Below are 18166 nucleotides of genomic sequence, written 5' to 3'. Positions count from 1 at the left end.
AAGCCTGGGACACCTGAGGTCATTCCAAACAATGCATGAAGGGTTAAAGCCTGATCCAAAGTAGGGGGGAAACTCCCAAACTATGCAACGTCAGCACAAATGGGTCGATGTGCTTTTGGTTCAGTTTTCTTCAAGGAAAGAATACAGACTTGAAAGAAAGACTCAAATATAGAGAATCCATAGAGAAAATTGGAGACCACCATTAAGAACCATTCATCCGACTGGAGAAACTACATGTGTAAAAACAATAATAGCAACAAATAGAACTCTCTAAGCAGTTCAGATGTGGATCTGTGCTTTTCTTAGTAACTGTCACCATGGTAGCAAGGCATTTTGACAAGGGCGCCTTCTTAGCACAGGACATACAAAGGGGAGAGATAACAGCTAATCACGTCCTGTGTGTACCTTCTTTATTTAATTGTGCTGATCCTGTATTCCTGACTATTAGCCTCTGACACTTCTCTCCCTAATAGCATCAGGCACAATGCTAGGAATATATTAAGCACTCAACATATACACTGATTGGCTGAATTAAATGAAAGGTGTTTCTGCTATGTCTTCCTTTCCAATCTCTGCGGAGTGTCAACCGGCCAGAAATTTGAATTTAAAAATGGCCCCTGCATTTGTCAGGGGGATCAAAACTAGGCCATTTTCTTGATTCCACTGGCCCAACATGGATTTCAGGTTGAGGGGGTGAAAGGACAGTGTTGAGGTATTCTCAGATACTGAATTATTGGAAGACTAACATGAGAGTGGAAAGTAGGAAAGTGTAGGTAGAAACGTGAGGCCGTACAAGGCCTGGAAGTTTTGTGTAGGACTTGCATGCAGCACTGTTTCCCGAGAACAAACACAACTTTGGCAGCATTTCCTGCCGTGTTTAATATCAGGCCTGGGTGAATACCCCGAGGACAAGGAGTTCCACTGATTCTGGCTTCAAACTGAGAAAGCTTTTTAAGCCCCTAACCCCACCTTACACCCAATTCACACTCAGCCTGGGAAGTCTCCTTATTATAGTCCCTGGAGCTAATGATAACCTTTACTAGAGCCTTTTCTCTACCACATTCTTACATTTCGTTTTCATTGTCATCTGTATAATTGCTCTGCATTGCACTTACTTCCATCTCTAGTCTTAACCTTTGTTATTTCACATTTTCTTTTAAAAGTATTTCAACGTAGACACACCCTCTTTATTTTAACAGCCAGCGTGCCCATGGTTGCTGCTTTACAATCTGAGTTCCTACAGTTTCAACAGATCCTCAGAGCACGCCACCTTCAGCTTACAGATTGATATTCTCACCGTGTTCAAGACTGAGCTCAGCTGCAAGAATTTGTCTTTCGAATTCCTTAGCAGTAGCTTCCTGTTGGTAAAGCCCAAATCTGACCAGTGTGGTGGGTCAGCCACAGAGGCGTGGTGGTCCTAATGCTGTCAGCCTCTCTGGGGCTATCTGAGCAGGAGCTGCCCCGGTGGAACAAGCTACAGCAGTCACTGTTCTCAGAGAGGAACAGGTTAAATCCTTCCAAACCTGCTAAGGAATTTGACCCAGTTCCTTGAAACTAGAGTGTAACTTGAAAGCGTAATTGGTTGCAAATGTGTTCCTTTCTTCCTCAAACTTACTTTTGAACCCCTGTGAGACAGAGAGAAAGGCATTTCTCTTTGTATAGATGCAGACCACCACTGTTGATAAACCTCCGTATGAAATTTGGGGAGCAAATAATGTGACTTCATTTTATCAAAGGAATGGTTAGGCTTCTAGTTGTGAACGTCAACAAATACACAGTTGATGTGGTTATAGCATCTTGAATGTGTTTGCCAATGTGTTTAGCACAATGCTAGGCACAGGTGCTCAGTGAATGTTTGTTGAATGAATGAATGAGTGAATAAATGAAAAGCTCATCATAGTCTGACCCCTACCTACTTTTCCAGTTGTATTTCCTACTGTCTTCCTTCTAAAAATATATCTATTGGGGCGCCTGGCTGGTTCAGTCAGTTAAGCATCTGCCTTCAGCTCAGGTTATGATCCAGGGTCCTGAGGTCAAGTTCTACATCAGGCTCCTTGCTCAGCAGGGAATCTGCTTCTCGCTCCCTCTGCCCCTCCCCCACCACATGTGCTCCCTCTCTCTCTGTCAAATATATAAATAAAATCTTCAAAAAAATCAATAAATAATATAAAATAAGATAAAATATATTTGTATATAGTAGTTTACACTCTGGCAAAATGGCTGTTCTGTTTGCCAAAAACCTCCTGCTTTTCCACTTCTGTGCTTCGTTGTTGCCTTACCACCACCTAGAATGCTGTTCTCTCAGATCCCAGACTATGAAAATGTTACTTTTTCTCATCTCAAATGCCACTTCCTTCATGAAAATTTTACTGATTATTTCAGTAAGAGAAAGCTTTTTCTCCTGATAACTTATAAAACTTCAAACCTCCTGGTCATTTATTATCAACCACCTTATGTTATAATTATTTCTGTGGTTAACTTATCCCCTTGCTATATAGTAAGCTTCTCGAAGATGGGCACTGGGTCTTCTTTTTCTTGACAGTGACTAGCACGTAGTTGATACTCAGTAACTAGTTGCTGAAATAATTCTAGTAATCAATTTTGCTAATGCGATACTAGGAACTCCAGCAACATTTTTTTAATCATTTTTCTTAATAAAATAAGAATGTCGTTCTCCTATATTAACATTATTTGAGCTCCAGAACTAGATTGAAAACGTCTCTGTCAACATTTTCTTTCTAGTTAATTCTGTAGGAGATTGAAGTATTCATTACACTCTTCCTTTATGTTTTTAATGATCATGGACTTGTTTGATTCTCTTAGTGACATCATCAGCATCATTTAAATTCATATCTTGTGCTCCTCCAAGAAGATCTTCCGAGCATTTTTTCCTTAAGTGTGTATATATCATTAAATTCTTAACCCCTCCGATCATTCATGCCTTCGTTCTTGCCTACATTACTAAAAGGTGGCGGTTCCATCCGTTCATCCACTTGCGTCTGAGACAAACGTCTTTGTAGAGTCTTAGGGCTGTGCTTTCTGCATAATATTAAACATTTCTTTCTACAGATGACCTCTTCTTGACACATAATGATAAAACCAAAGATTCTCTTCCATTTTTTTTTTTTTTAAATTAGCTATCACCACCTGCAAGGCATGAAGAGAGAGGAAATGGAGCACAAATTATCTCAGAATTGAGCCTGGAAGTCATTTGAGAAACTAACCTCTTGAAAGCAGAAACCCTGCTATGTGCTTTGTTTCCTACAAATTTTAGCCTTCCTAGAAGGTTTGTAATATCTCATTTGGGAGATTCTAAGGATTTAAGAGAAAAGATATAAAGAGGTGGATAAGATTGTCCTTTACAAAATTTGAGACAGTCTTTATTCTGACCAGTGCATGGGTAGCAGTCCTGGATAACAATTTTCCTAGGCTCTTAAAAGCATTATTCCTAGAATAAGTGCTCCTCCAGCCAAGCTTTCACCGGTTTTTATTTTATTCTATTGTATTATTTTATTTTATTCTATTCTATTTTACTTTTTCCTTTTTTAAGATTGTATTTTTGAGTAATCTCTATACCCAACATGGGGCTTGTACTCACAACCCCAAGATCAAGAGTCACATGCCCCACTGACAGAGCCAGCCAGGCTCCCCTTTTTTAAAAAAAATTTTTTTAAGTAAGAAAAAGAAAAATTTTGATTGAAGAATTTCAGCTAGCTAGCCAGTTGGTCTAAAAGAAGAGAAATAGACAAAATGATTGCTTCCCTGGGAAGCTTGGCTAGGACCAAGTGAAGGTCTTCACAGCCTAGTGTTTGTGCAAGAACCCAGTACTGGAAATAACATGCGTCTGAGTGTGTCTGAGCATGTGGCCTGAGTTCCTGGCTTTAATTACAAACCACCAGGTCAACGGGAGTTTATCATTGCTTACCTCACACATCTATAAGACATCTAGACCCCCTCATCAGCAAGTCCCAACAACAAAGGCCCGTCTGACTAGAGTCATCTTCCAGCTCTTCTCAACTGAATTTCCCAACTTTGAATAGCTGAATCCACTAGTAAGCTTCTGAGAGGAACTGGTTTATCTGGCATCTACAGCAGAGGCTGGCAAAACTACCACTTGCAGGACCAAGTAGCCTGTAGCCTGTTCATATTTATTCTTTAACAGCTTTATTGAGATACCATTCACACACCATACAATTCCCCCTTTTAAAGTATACAGTTCATTGGTTTTTAGCATATTTACTGAGTTGTGCTACCATCACCACAATTAATTTTGTAACATTGTTATCATACCCCCCAAAATCCCACACTCATAAGCAGTCACTTCTCCTGTCCCCCCAACTGTAATTAATCACTAATCTACTTTTTCTTTATAGATTTGCCAGTTCTGACATTTCGTGTAAATGAAATCATACAATATGTGGTCCTTTAGGACTGGTTTCCTTCACTTAGCAGGTTTTCAGGATTCAGCCATGTTGTAGCACGTCAATTCGTCATTTCTTTTTCTTACCAAATGATTTATTATATGGATGAGTACATTTTGGTTATGAGTAATGCTGCCACGAACATTTGTGGATAATGTTTTGTGTGGATATATGTTTTCATTTCTCTTGGGTATATACCTAGAGGAATTGCTGGATCATAGGGTAACTATGTTTAACCTTTCAAGGAGCTGCCAGACTGTTTTCCAAGGCCACTGTGATTTTTTTTTTACATTCTCACCAGTAATGTGTGAGGGTTCCGATTTTGCCAAGAATTGCTATTATCTTTTTTATAAAGCCATCTAGGGGGTGAGAAATGGTATCTCATTGTGGTTTTATTTTTCATTTCTCCAATCTGAAGCCAGTTTTTCTATAGTCTAAAAACTAAGAATGGTTTTTACATTCTTTTACACGTTAAGAAAAATATTTCATGATACATGAAAATTATCTGAAATTTCAATTTCAGTCTCTATAAATAGTTTTGTTGGAATATAGCCACACCCACTCATTATGTATAGTCTGTGGCTGCTTTTCTCACTACAGTGGAGTTAAGTAGTTAGAACTATGACTGTGTGGCCTACAAAGCCTAAAATATTTACTACCTGACCATTTACAGAGAAAGTTTACAAACCCCTGGTCTTCAGTATAGTTGGATGAGACCACAGGGTCTGGGGTAAGAAGGAGGAAATATGACTGCCCAGTGGGAATGAATTTTTTTTCTCTTTCTCTCTCTCTCTCTCTCTTTTTCTTTCAGGTAGGCTCCACACCCAACATTGGGCTCAAAAACTCACAATCCTGAGATCTAGAGTCACATGCTCTATGAACTGAACCAGCCAGAAACCCTGGATTTTTTTTTCCTTAGTAAAAACAGAATGCAAACTGGCAGAATAAGGAAAAAAATCAGGATATTATGGAACTTAGGTAGACCACCGTATTTTTACCTGAATCCTTATTATAAGATCGTTCCAAATCTGGGCTCTCCCCATCTTATAAATTTCTCCTAGAATTCTTTTCTTAATCTGCCGCTCTGATCATACATTGTTTATCAGGGTCCTCTAAGGGTTTCCCACACCCGCAGACTCTTAGGACCATTTAAACAGAGTCCTGCATGGTCTGACAGCATCTTAATTTTCCAGCACTCACCTTTCCTTTTTTTAAAGATTTATTTATTTATGAGAGAGAGAGAAACCATGCATGCACATGGGGGGGGCACGGGGGAGGCAGAGGGAGAGGACAAGCCAACTCCCTGCCGAGCTAGGAGCCCAACTTGGGTCTCCTCATGACCTGAGCTGAAACCAAGAGTCAGTTGCATAACCGACAGAGCCACCCTGGGACCCCAACACTCACCTTTGACTAGACCTTTGACTAAACCACCCAGCCAGAATTTCAGGATTCTGTGCTTGCTTTTTTTTTTTTTTTTTTTTTTAAAGTTGGGTGTGGAGCCCAACTCAGGACCTGAGATCAAGACCTGAGCTGAGGGGCGCCTGGGTGGCTCAGTCATTAAGCGTCTGCCTTCGGCTCAGGGCGTGATCCCAGGATCCTGGGATCGAGCCCCGCATCAGACTCCTCTGCTGGGAGCCTGCTTCTTCCTCTCCCACTTCCCCTGCTTGTGTTCCCTCTCTCGCTGGCTGTCTCTCTCTCTGTCAAATAAATAAATAAAATCTTCAAAACAAAACAAAACAAAAAAAAAGACCTGAGCCGAGCCCAAAAGTCGGACGCTTGACCAACTGAGCTACCCAGGCTCCCCCAGGATTCTGTGCTTTCATTTACACTTTCTCTTCTATGTGGAATTTACACTTTCTCTTCTAAGTGGAATGCTTTTCTCTTCTCCAAATCCTAGACACATTGTTACTGTGAAATGTTTCAAGCATACAGAGAAGTAAAGAGAATAATACAGGAATATCCGTGCACTTACCAACCACCGAGCTTTGTCAAATCTTACCATTTTCCATGTTCTGTACTGTTAAAAAATTATCACAGACTTAGATATCTTTAAAACCTCCTCAAACACAAAATCTTCTAAATAGGCCTTCGCGATGCACCCAACCAAAATTAAACTCTTCCTCCTATGATCTCCTGTAACACTTTCTTTGTGTCTCTATCATCTGACCTGTTCTGCCCTTGTAAAATATTTTCTTTGAGCATTCCTTACTATTGTCATTCTCATAGTGGGGTACAAAGATTATTTCAGGTAGTCTAAGAAAAAGATATAAAAATTTAAAAATTGTGTTTATTCAAAAATGTACATTAGAAATAGATATACACACAAATGTTTAAAAATATATATCTAGGGGCGCCTGGGTGGCACAGCGGTTAAGCGCCTGCCTTCGGCTCAGGGCGTGATCCCGGCGTTCCGGGATCGAGCCCCACGTCAGGCTCCTCCGCTAGGAGCCTGCTTCTTCCTCTCCCACTCCCCCTGCTTGTGTTCCCTCTCTTGCTGGCTGTCTCTATCTCTGTCAAATAAATAAATAAAATCTTAAAATATATATATATATCTATATATCTATATAGATCTATATAGATATATATATCTATATATCTATATATCTATATAGATCTATATAGATATATATATCTATATATCTATATATCTATATAGATCTATATAGATATATAGATATATAGATATATATATCTAGAACAACTCCATGATTTCCCAGATATCCTTTAGGACATGGCTAAAGTAGGTAGATTAGAGTAGAAAATTATTGAGTAAAAAATGATGTTGCAAAAATATCGAGTAAATAAAAAATACAGATGATATGGCAAAAATTTTGAAGCTTGTACTCAAATAATTTAGCTTAGAAAACTTAGCTTATTAGAACAGGCACCCGGTTTTATTTATTTTTGTATGCCCTAAGTACCCAAGTAACTCAGAGACGATGCTTATTGAGTTGAATTGATTTCTCTTTGGGACGAGATCCTTGAAAATCGTGTGGCACCTCCTAAACCTTAAGACATTTTGTCCACATCAAACACCCCTGGCAGAGTACAGGTGAGGCTTCTCCCCCTTTGCCTTTCCTGGCCCCTGTGACACGTCGCTGCCGGCGGGGCTTGATGACGTGTGAAATAATGCTAGCGACAGGCCCGTTCTGAAGGAATGAGGACGCCAGCTTGCCAGAATGCTCTCATCAGCGTCGCTCCAACGGACCAATCTCAACAAACCTCAGTCTGCGGAGCACTTTAGTTCTTGGATCTGGTCTGCTACACACACACACACACACACACACACACACACACACACACTCTTACACTCACCAGACTCTGTGTTTTAGAGAAATGTGTCTTGGCTCCTTAAAATTCACTCTTTTGTGGCACCTTGTCCTTATTGTTAACACTGATCTATCCGAAGTCACGCTGGCAACTGAATTTAGTCTTGAGACTTGGCAATGAGGAGTCATTTTGTATAACCCAAAGCACGACGTTAGCCAAATTATGTCATACAGTTACAAAACTCCTGTCCCATCTTCCAGTTTTTCTGAGTAAATGTGGCTCTTTGAGAAGTTTCACTCCTCCTACCCTAAAATGACCTTATGGGCTCTCAGATATCAGAGGATTCTAATTGCAATGAAATCTTTCACTTTATTTCCTTTCTTAGGGCCCGCTTTTTGAGGTGGTGTTTTGGAAGAGTGAGGAGTAGTGGGAACCCCTAAGGCCTCTGAGTCACAAAAGGAGATCAGAACATGTCTGAAGTTTGGTTTAACCCCCAAACCTTCACTCATATTGGACCAGATAAACCTCTGGGAGAAGCCCTATGAAACTGCTGTATATGGCTTTAATGTCTTCATTCCTAATTCCTACTGTTAAGGCACGGGTCTTTGCTGATCTTAAAACTCCATGCCAGGACTAGCTTCTAACCAGGACGCTTTTATAAATGAAACAGGGGATACTGGGAAGAAAAAGGCATAAACCACCCAGGGAAGCCATGATGTTAAGTCACCGTCTTGAAACACTTTGAGTCCCTTACCTCTACAGGACACCCTTTCAGACTGGGGACTAGTTTTCAACTTGAAAGTCTGGCGGGTTTCTTAGAGAATTTAATGCTTGGTTTTCATTCCAATGAGATGCCTGTGTTTGCATTGTTTACACTGATCCATTGTTTGTCCCTAAGTGGGAAAACTTGAATTGTCCCGGGTCAAAAAGAGAACAGAAGCAGACTCCACTTACAGATAGGCAAGTGTTCAAGCCAAGCAAAGTCAAAGGACGGCATGGCCTGTAAATACATGTAGTAATTCTGAAAGAGAAGAGTGAAACGTGCTAGCAGGATGCCAAACTCAAGAGCCTGTGTTGTACATTCTACCATATTCATTTTGCAAGAGGAGATGCAGTTTCAGCAAAGCGGCGTGCATTACATTAATATAATACTAATTCGTATTTAATTTTATGAACTTTTCAATCATAAATTTGTGTTGATTTAATAAGAGCATAAATTTTCCTACTCATAGATTTATGTTAGTACATATTAAAGAATCATGACAACAAAAAATAATTTAATTTTGAACATCCACGGGAATTTTAAAAGTTTAAGAGTCAATTCTCCTGCTTAGAGGGAAGTTTTGCTTTTCTTTGTCTTCCTAACCCAACTGTGCCCTCTGGTGGTTGTAGTTGCTGATAGAAGTAAAATACTCCCTCTATGTTTCCTTTTCACCTAGGTTTGTAGGTCAGCTGTGCAGCAGACAGAGTAATTTCCCGGTAGCAACAAAGTTATAAACAATGGCGGTTATTGCAGGATAGCCCACAAAACCCCACAGTGGCTCTGTGCCACTTGATCTACAACCTCCTTCTCCCTCCTCCACTGCCCTCCTCGCTGGCCAAACAGATCACCGTATCCACAGTCTCTGCCAATACAGCTACACCTCTGTCCCCTTCACTTTCAGGAGTCGAAAGAGGATGGAAGTGAGTTAGTGCTTTGGTCAATTCCAACATCTTTACTTATAGGCATAACTTCGGCTGTGAAACCCCACACCTCTCCTGGGGCCTCCAGAAGAGAGGGCCACCTAGAAGGACACTTACAGATCCTCTTTGCCTCTTCCGAGAATCTTGGGGCACATAATCTTGCTTCCTTTTCTTTTGCCTTTTTGCCTTTTGCCTTCTTTGACCCAGAGCCCCTCTTATTTCTTCGTGGTCAGAATCACCTTCCAAGTAGAAAGCAAGAGGAAAGGGAAAGCACACTAGAACAAAATGGAAGGAAAAGAAAATCCTTTGACACAAGGTTTCGCCAAATCCAGAAGCCAGAAATCTCTGATATCTAATCAATAAACCTTCAGACACCTTGTCTCCTCCATGCTTGAAAACCTCACCAGGCCCCTCTGAGCACTGGCTGGACGAGGAAGGGTGGAGGGAAGACACATTCTCAGTCCACCTGGTGCATGTCATACCATCAGCACTAACGTGAGATTCCGAGGGCCCTTCCCCAGTGAGGGACGGTACCGATGTGGACCCTGCTGTGTCCAAATAGATAGAGGTCCTGTTTTAAAGGGACTAGAAGAAGTCTTAGGAATATTATTGAATCCATTTATAGTGACAAAAGGGAAAATTTATATGATTTTAACAAAGTAGGAGAAAACAGCAAGAACATACTGTGTTCTTGTTCAAGTGAAATACTTCAGCCAGAGTACCTGACTGTGGTGAATGACTTAATTTGGAATTACCCTGACATTGACATTTAAAATAAATGAAAGTGTTCTTGATTGTTTCATTTATCTATTGCTATTTAATGAACCCCTCCAGGGAGAGAGGGAGAGGCTTAGGAGCTGGCCAGCAGAGAAACTGTCGTCAAGGGTTTTTTATACACACCAGCAGCATCATACTGTGATACGAATTTTTTTTTCTCTATCATTCTTGTAGGTAAGGAAAGGAAAAGAAAACAGGAAACATTGGAAACATAAATGGGGTCTTTCCTGTGAAGGTGAGTTTCATTTTTTTTTTCTGTTGAACTTTGGTAAAGCACAAGGGTTAGATTAATTAATGATTAATAACAACTGAAGATTAGTGAGAATGGGTAGGGTTCCTATTACCTAGATATTTGTATTTAAATTTTTCTCTGCATCATGTATTCTATTTGAAAATGTTTCTGTAAAGTACCAAAATACTTTGGGTGTGAAAAATTAATTTAAAAAATAAACCAATCTAAAACTTAGAAGCTTAAAACAACCCTTTATTTAAAACAAAACAAAAAGTTGAGCTCATAGAATCAGAAAATGGTTGCCTGGGGCTAGGGGACAGGGGGACTAGGGAGAGGTTGCTACTTTCAAGAGTACAAACTTTTAGTTGGAAGATGAAGAAAGTTTGAGGATCTAATGTATAACATGGTGACTCTAGTTGATAATACCATGTTATATCATTGGAACTTGCTAGGAAGGTAGAACTTAAATGTTCTCACCAAAAAAATCCAAAAGGAGAATACATAGGTGATGGACGGTTGGGGGAAATGCTTTCACAGTGTAGAGGCAGATGAAATCATCACATGGTACACTTGTAAATAGTTTACAGTTTTGTCAGTTGCATGTGGAGAATGAAAAGAAAGGAGAAAACTCAGAGGTTGGTCAGGTTTCTTTTTTGAGCAGTGGAATGAATGAAGTACCATCCATGGAGAAGATTGGGGAAGAACAGATTTTTATTTTGGGGGGAGGCAAGGAAGAAAATATAAAATTCCACTTGAACACGTGTATGTATGTTATGCTCGCTCAATAATTTGTAATTGAACTAGATAGTTTAAGGTTTACCCAAACTGTAGGTTTGGGTGTAAGCCAGGTTATAACAAAGTGCCATACTATCTGGGAAATTAGAATAGACGATTAGTATTTAAAGTATGAGTTCATCAAGCAAGTTAGTGTGTCTATTAGGGTAATAGCTACAATTTATTGAGGGGCTTTTATATGTTTGAACCATATGAAATTGTGGATATTGACAATTTTGAACTTGAAATGGCAATGCCATATGGGTTTGTCCCAGTATATAGTAGCCACAGAATTATTTGTTTATGTATAAGCGAATGATTATTCACAAAAACCGTCAAGGTAGGCTTTTTCTTATCTTATAGTTGATAAAGTGGAAGTTGTGGAAGAGGTTCAATAAGCTGCCAAAAGTCTGATGATGAGGAAGTAGGCAGGAAGGAATCAAAATAAGGTCTTTCTGACGTGGCATCTGTACTATAAGCCACAAAGTCACACTACCAAGATTTCTAGCCAAGAAGTCGTGCTGCCTTCCAAAGGAGAAAAGCTTCAGACACCAAATACACAGATATGCAGATACAGGAGTGCTTGGTCTGACTGGATGGAGAATTGCTGACTGTCTACCTCCTACAGAGACCCAAGTCCAATTAGACCTTACAAGCCAGCATTGCATTTTAGAAGTAAACACAATGAACAAAAAGCGATCAGTTAACACTATTAAAAGTTGCTCAAAAATTTCCATCAAGCAGTGCCTGGGTGGCTCAGTCAGTTGAGTGTCCAAGTCTTGATTTCGGCTGGGTCATTAACTCAGGGTTGTGATTTCGGCTCCAGTCATTATTGCAGGGCGGTGAGATCAAGCCGTGAGTTGGGCTCTGTGCTCAGCAGGGAGTCTGCTTGAGATTCTCTCTCCTTCTGCCCTTTGCCCTGCTCATGCTGTTTAAGTCAAAGGCTAAAAGAAGTTTACATGATTAAAACGCTTTCTGTCTATCCTTGGAAGAATATTTCCCACATAACTCTTGCATTGATAATATCAATTAGAGCCAACAGTCCTTCATGGTGGTAAGCGATAGAAATGGTCACTTGTCAATTAAGTCACACTCCTGCTAATAGAAAATTGAATTTTTAAATTTAATAACCAAATGAATGTGCTCTTCAATGCTATATTGATCAGGGGCTCTCTGAGTATAGTAGCTAGTCCCCCAATTGGTTCAAAAAAATAAAGCCAGTACATACATACATACATACATACATACATTTATTTATTTATTTATTCATTTATTTAAAAGGCCAGTACTTACTAATCTGTAAGTTCTGCCAGCTTCGATATTATTTTAATAATAATGATGGTAATAATAATAATAAGTATCATGTACTGAATCCTTACTACATGCCACATACCATGATATGTGCATTAACACCATCTTTGCATAAAAGCTCCTAACAACCTTATGGGATAGGTTGTTCTTTGTTTTGACTGAAGCATAGAGATAGTAATTTCCCGATGTCCAAAACTAGTGCAGAGCTGAGATTTAAACTCAGCCATTTAGGGGCACTCATTCAGTTAGGTGGCTGCCTTTGGCTCAGGTCCTGATCTCAGGGTCGTGGGATCCAGTCCTGGTTCAGGCTCCTGGCTCAGTGGGGAGTCTCCTTCTCCCTCTCCCTCTGCCCCTCTCCCTGCTTATGCACCTGCTGTCTCTCTCTCTTTCTCTCTCAAATAAATAAAATCTTAAAAAAAAAAAAACCTCAACCATTTAAACTCAATTTAAACTCATTTAAATTCAAAACCCATGCTCTTACCCCCTATTATATATATGTGTATACACATACATGCACACATATATGTACATATAAAATGGTAGAGCTGACTACCGTGAGTTTACTTTTAGTGCAGGTGGTAAATAGCAATGCTTGTCTATTATAAAAGTGGTCAAAGAGTCTAGAATCTTCAGCCCAGCCTGAAAACTAGCTGTGTGCTTGTTTTTTTTGATGATCCTTTGTATTTCTAAAAAGTTATAATTGTGATTTTCATATTCAAAATTTTTCTACAATTAGATTTCCTTAAAGTAATTATTTTGTAGTTGAAGCCAATATTTAGTCAATCAAATGTGTCTGATAACTAAGAGAGATGGATTATTTAGTGATTTTCTTGGCTTTGGCAACAATGCAAAAAACAGTAGGAAAGAACTGTAGCAGGATAACCCTTTAAAGTGTTGATTTTGGGGTTCCCCTCCCACACTGTGCAAACAAATAGACAAAGGCCATAAGAAAATCAAGATGACAAATATTCAGGGGCGCCTGGGTGGCACAGTGGTTAAGCGTCTGCCTTCGGCTCAGGGCGTGATCCCGGTGTTATGGGATCGAGCCCCACATCAGGCTCCTCTGCTATGAGCCTGCTTCTTCCTCTCCCACTCCCCCTGCTTGTGTTCCCTCTCTCGCTGGCTGTCTCTATCTCTGTCAAATAAATAAATAAAATCTTTAAAAAAAAAAAAAGATGACAAATATTCAACCATTAGCTTTCAGGAATGCCACTGATGTAGCCCTACGTGGAAAGATGCAGATGGGTTCTGACAGAGCTTTTGCTCCCACGGATTTGATAAAGTCTGCTCTCGGAGAAAAGAGAACAGTGGGAGAGAAGAGGCATCTAGCACCTCAGACACATGGGAGGGAAGCCCAAGCCCTCTCTGGAGCCAGCACCGCTCCTGGCCCAGAGCCAGGGCATGGTTTAGAAGCTGAGGCAGAGCTGAGTTGATCCTCTTGTTGTCATTCTGTGGGTTCCACCATTCACCAGTGGTCAGCCCACTATCCATCATTAGTCCAGTCTGAAGTCTTGTTGCCTTTGTCCCAAGAATCTTTTTATATGCTTCTGATTGACCATCTCCTGGGAGCAGTCCCTCATCTAACAGTCCAGGACACTCATAAGCACCCTTCTACTCCCCCCATCACTAACCCCCAGACTGGAAACTGGAAGACTTGTAGTGGGTGACAGTGGAGAGGGTGTCAGTGGAGAGGGCTTGGACACTTTGTGGGGTGATGTTGTGACAGCTGAAAGGGAAATGTTTGGTCCAAAGAAAGCAGCATTATTTGGGATCCACGTGAAATCGTCCACTGAGCCAGGGTCGCAGAGGAATGCACTACCCCATCACAGAGCGTTAAGAAGTGAGAATGTTAGAGCTGGACAAGAGATTGCAGAACATCTCGTCCCACCCTTCCACATGCAGAGTAGACTTTCTTTGAGGTCAAATAGCTGGCTAATGGCTCCGTTGCAACCAGTAATAAGATGTCATGAGTGAGTTTAATCCTTTGTCCAGTGCACAGCACGGGCACATCTGGTTTGGGAGCTCTTTCTTTGGGGTTTTCTCTGATCCTCCTTCAAGTCATGGTAGGTCGAACAGAGGACCCACTTTCTAAGTTCTTAAAGGCCCAAGTTCAATAGCTCACAGTGACACCAAAGTGAAGTTTTTGTTGGATTAGTTTATTGCCATAAGATATAGTGAAGACTTCTTTTTTTCAATGGTTGGGAGAGCCACAATTGCTTGTAGACACTTTCTCTTCCACAGAGACTCTATGAAACTGCTTGCACTAGCCCACAGGTGCCTGGAACTGAGCACCAGAAAGCATTTAATCGTGTTGAAGAAAGTCCAAGCTTCTTCCCCAGGATAAATGAGGACCCGACCTTCCTTGTGGCTATCCCTGTGTTGTTCTGCTCATTCTCCCATGAATACTTATTTCACTAGAATTTTTACAGGTGGAGAAGGAGGGTGTCTATCTATCGCTCGGCATTTCTCTAATGATCACTTTGTAAACCACAATTTATCTTTGGATATTTCAATGGCTTCATACCACTCACCATTATTATACCAATTATTACATCATTATTACAGAACTCATCAAGTTGCACTTTCTACATTTGTTTTCCATGGGCTTCTGTTCCCTTTGTAGTTTTTTATTTTTAGAAACCTTTTTAGAGAAACACTCGTTTTTAGCACCACTTTACGTATGTCAGTGTATTTAAACAGTTTCTTTTTTGTGGCGGATAAAAAACTTAAAAGACTTCCCTTACAGGTATTGTTGGAACATTCAAATAAAATCTGTTTATAAGACACAGGGATAGCCAGGTATTAAACGAATTAAATAAGTTTTCTCATAAATATTAGGTTGACTCCTGGTTAACATTTTAGAGTCTTATTAATATTTCACACATTGTTTCTGTTCAACTAATTTCAGAACTTCATGAAAAAGTTGAATGGTAGGTTGGGTAAGAGGGTACCACAATGGGAGCCTTTTTTCCAAGGCCGGCATGTGAATAAAGTACCTGCAAATCATAAAAAGAAACACAGTAGCTTTAAAAACAAGAATTTCACATTGGTCACATCAGCACGTATACACTCGCTGGCATAGGGCTGTTGGATAGGGGGGTCTAAGCCACAAGATTTGGCCAGCATTTTCGTCTGATCTCCCCTGTTGGGTGACCTAGAAGATCTCTGATATGTGTGCCTTTCAGCTGATTGAGACACTGTACTACAGCAAAGGAAGTGAATTTCATTAATAATGTATCCGTTATCAAGGCATTAATAGGGAAGCCAGGACTGTCCTCACCACAGTGTTTCCTTGGGCAATACACAGGAAATTGAAATAAAAGGGTCAAGTTAGGAAAGGTAGGGTTCATATGGCCTTAGTAGAAGTTTAGAAAAGGCCAGGGGAAGAAACAAAAGTGAGAAAGCCTTAAGCCCTCCCTTGATGGTTTAAAAGATAGGTTCTCTGGGCGCCTGGGTGGCTCAGTCATTAAGCATCTGCCTTCGGCTCAGGGCGTGATCTCAGGGTCCTGGGATCGAGCCCTCCATCGGGCTCCCTGCTCCGCTGGGAGCCTGCTTCTTCCTCTCCCACTCCCCCTGCTTGTGTTCCCCCTCTCTCTGGCTCTCTCTCTCTCTCTGTCAAATAAAGAAATAAAATCTTTTGAAAGAAAGAAAGAAAGAAAGAAAGAAAGAAAGAAAGGGAAGGAAGGAAGGAAGGAAGAAAGAAAGAAAAGAGAAAAGAAAAGAAAGAAAGAAAAAGAAAAGATAGGCTTTCAACCCCGGGTGCACATTAGAGTCACCTGGGGAGTTTTTTAAACATCAGTACCCAGGCCCCACCACAGGCTGACTGAACAGAGGTTCTCCTGTGAGACCTGGGTATCAGTATTTTTTCACAGTGACTCTGGTGATTCTAATGCACGCACGTTGAAAATCACTAGTCTGAAACAAGGATCACAAACCTAAACGCGCCCAGGTAACCCATTAGGAGGAGGGTCAGGTGAGAGTGGGGAGGAGGCAGGGGCACACTAAGGGATCTACAGGGGGCAGCTGCTCGTGGGCTCCCGCCAACTACTGTCACGCGGGAATGTGACACCATTTTGGCAGTTGTTCGGATTTTTAAATGTGCATAACTAATATTTAAAAAGTGGGTTGTGTGATAACATGCCACAACATGGAGGCAGCTTGAAGATGTGATGCTAAGTGAAGAAGTCTGACACAGGCCATACAGCGTATGATTCCATTTATGTGAAATGTCCAGAACAGGCAAATCCCAGAGAGGTGGATTAGTGGTTGCCAGGGGCTGGGGGAGGGGAGCATGGCATGTGACTGCTTAATGGGTACCAGGTTTCTTTAGAGGTGATGAAAATGTTCTGCAATTAGACAGTGGTGATGGTTGCACAACATTGTGAAATGTATTAAAAGCACACTTTAAAATAGTGAATTTCATGCTATATGCATTTTACCTAAAAAAAAAAAACAAAACAAAAAAAAACGAGGAAAAAATTAGGTTGTGTGAACCAGTTCAGAGCAGGCCAAACAAATCCCTTTTATAGGCGCCACAGTGGAACCTATGGTGTAAAACCACATGGAGGAAAACCAGGGTCCACAAATTGGGCTGAAATGTTTTAAAAAGCCAATCGAGGCCCATAATGTATGCCTCCGCATCCTTTTATGTCCACACCCAAGCTGGTAGCAAAGCTGTGCCTGCTGAACCCTTTTCATCTTAAGTCAGGCGCAAGCTGGGTTTTTTTCCTTGATAGGCGCTAATGCAGAGCTGAGCAGCTGCCAGCCTATAAATAGAAGTGGGAACCCCTGAGGTGCGGACAGGCTGGCTGACGAAACCCCTGCTTGTTACTGCTCTTCCTTACTGTTTCATTACTGAGTCGGAGAGGGGTAAAGGAAACAAACAAAAAATAATATCCACACTCGTTAATGGTTTCTCCTTTATCAATTGTGGGGTTTTTTTGGGGGGGGTTGCTTTTTCCCCCAATGCTTCAGTTAAATTCACAATCCCTAATTCATCACCCCCTTTGGTAGGGTTGGTTACTCTTGGTTCCTCGCAGCATGTTAACATCATTACTACCTCTGGGAGGTGCTGGCTGCCGCAAAGACAATGAGTGAGACACAGTTCTTTGAAGAGCGTCTGATGTTTCCTTGGTCTTTTCTAGCCTGGGAATACCCTTCAGATGGCAGTGGCTCTGAGAGCTCCGCAAACCCTACGGTACCACAGATCACAGTGGGATAGCAGTACACACAAACCAGAATTGCCCATCTTCACTTCCTCTTCTACGTACTGGGCCAGGTGGCCGTTCTGCCTGAAAACCAGAAATGAGTGGATTTTTCTGCAGACGAGACTCAGACTTTTCTCACCTGAATTCTTCTGTGTAGTCATTCCTAATACACTCCGCCAAAGTCTTGCTGTGCTGCAGGCAGCTCTTGAGGATGTAAAATTGCTGATACAACAGAACTGCTTGGCTGGGACGCAGCAGCTGAAGTGAAGCTGAAAGCCCCTTTACCACTTGTTTCACGATAGTGGCCACGAAAGTGATCTAAACAAGAAAAAGGCAGTTGCTTGTAGGCCACATGCCACCCGTAAGACACCTATTTCAGCTGGGGCCTCACCTCTAAAGCTAGGCAAAGTCCTCACCACCTTACACCAGTACTCTTGCACTGTTCCTCACAGAAATGGCATTCAGAGAGGACCAGACCATAGACTGACTGG

At 41.1% G+C, this 18166-nt stretch overlaps 2 protein-coding genes across 3 annotated transcripts in view; one reads left to right on the top strand and one right to left on the bottom strand.

Moving 5' to 3' along the window:
• The window catches only part of XPOT (exportin for tRNA), a 161592-nt gene that overhangs the window by 14801 nt on the left and 128625 nt on the right, over positions 1 to 18166 (top strand). For both annotated transcript variants that reach the window (XM_048218192.2, XM_057316523.1), the window contains exon 2: positions 10326 to 10386. The gene's annotated coding sequence lies outside the window, so the exon portion shown is untranslated. The remainder of the gene's footprint in view (positions 1 to 10325; positions 10387 to 18166) is intronic.
• The window catches only part of CUNH12orf56 (chromosome unknown C12orf56 homolog), an 83923-nt gene continuing 80365 nt past the window's right edge, over positions 14609 to 18166 (bottom strand). The window contains exons 12-13 of the mRNA XM_026500109.3: positions 17815 to 17993; positions 14609 to 15464 (exon numbers count right to left, since the gene is read on the bottom strand). Of these exons, the coding sequence (XP_026355894.2) occupies positions 15338 to 15464; positions 17815 to 17993 (306 nt within the window). The 3' untranslated portion in view covers positions 14609 to 15337. The remainder of the gene's footprint in view (positions 15465 to 17814; positions 17994 to 18166) is intronic.

The sequence above is a fragment of the Ursus arctos genome, unplaced genomic scaffold, assembly GCF_023065955.2.
Source record: "Ursus arctos isolate Adak ecotype North America unplaced genomic scaffold, UrsArc2.0 scaffold_21, whole genome shotgun sequence".
Classification (NCBI taxonomy): domain Eukaryota; kingdom Metazoa; phylum Chordata; class Mammalia; order Carnivora; family Ursidae; genus Ursus; species Ursus arctos.
The sequence above is the reverse complement of the archived record's forward strand: the minus strand, read 5'-3'. Positions and strand labels throughout refer to the sequence as shown.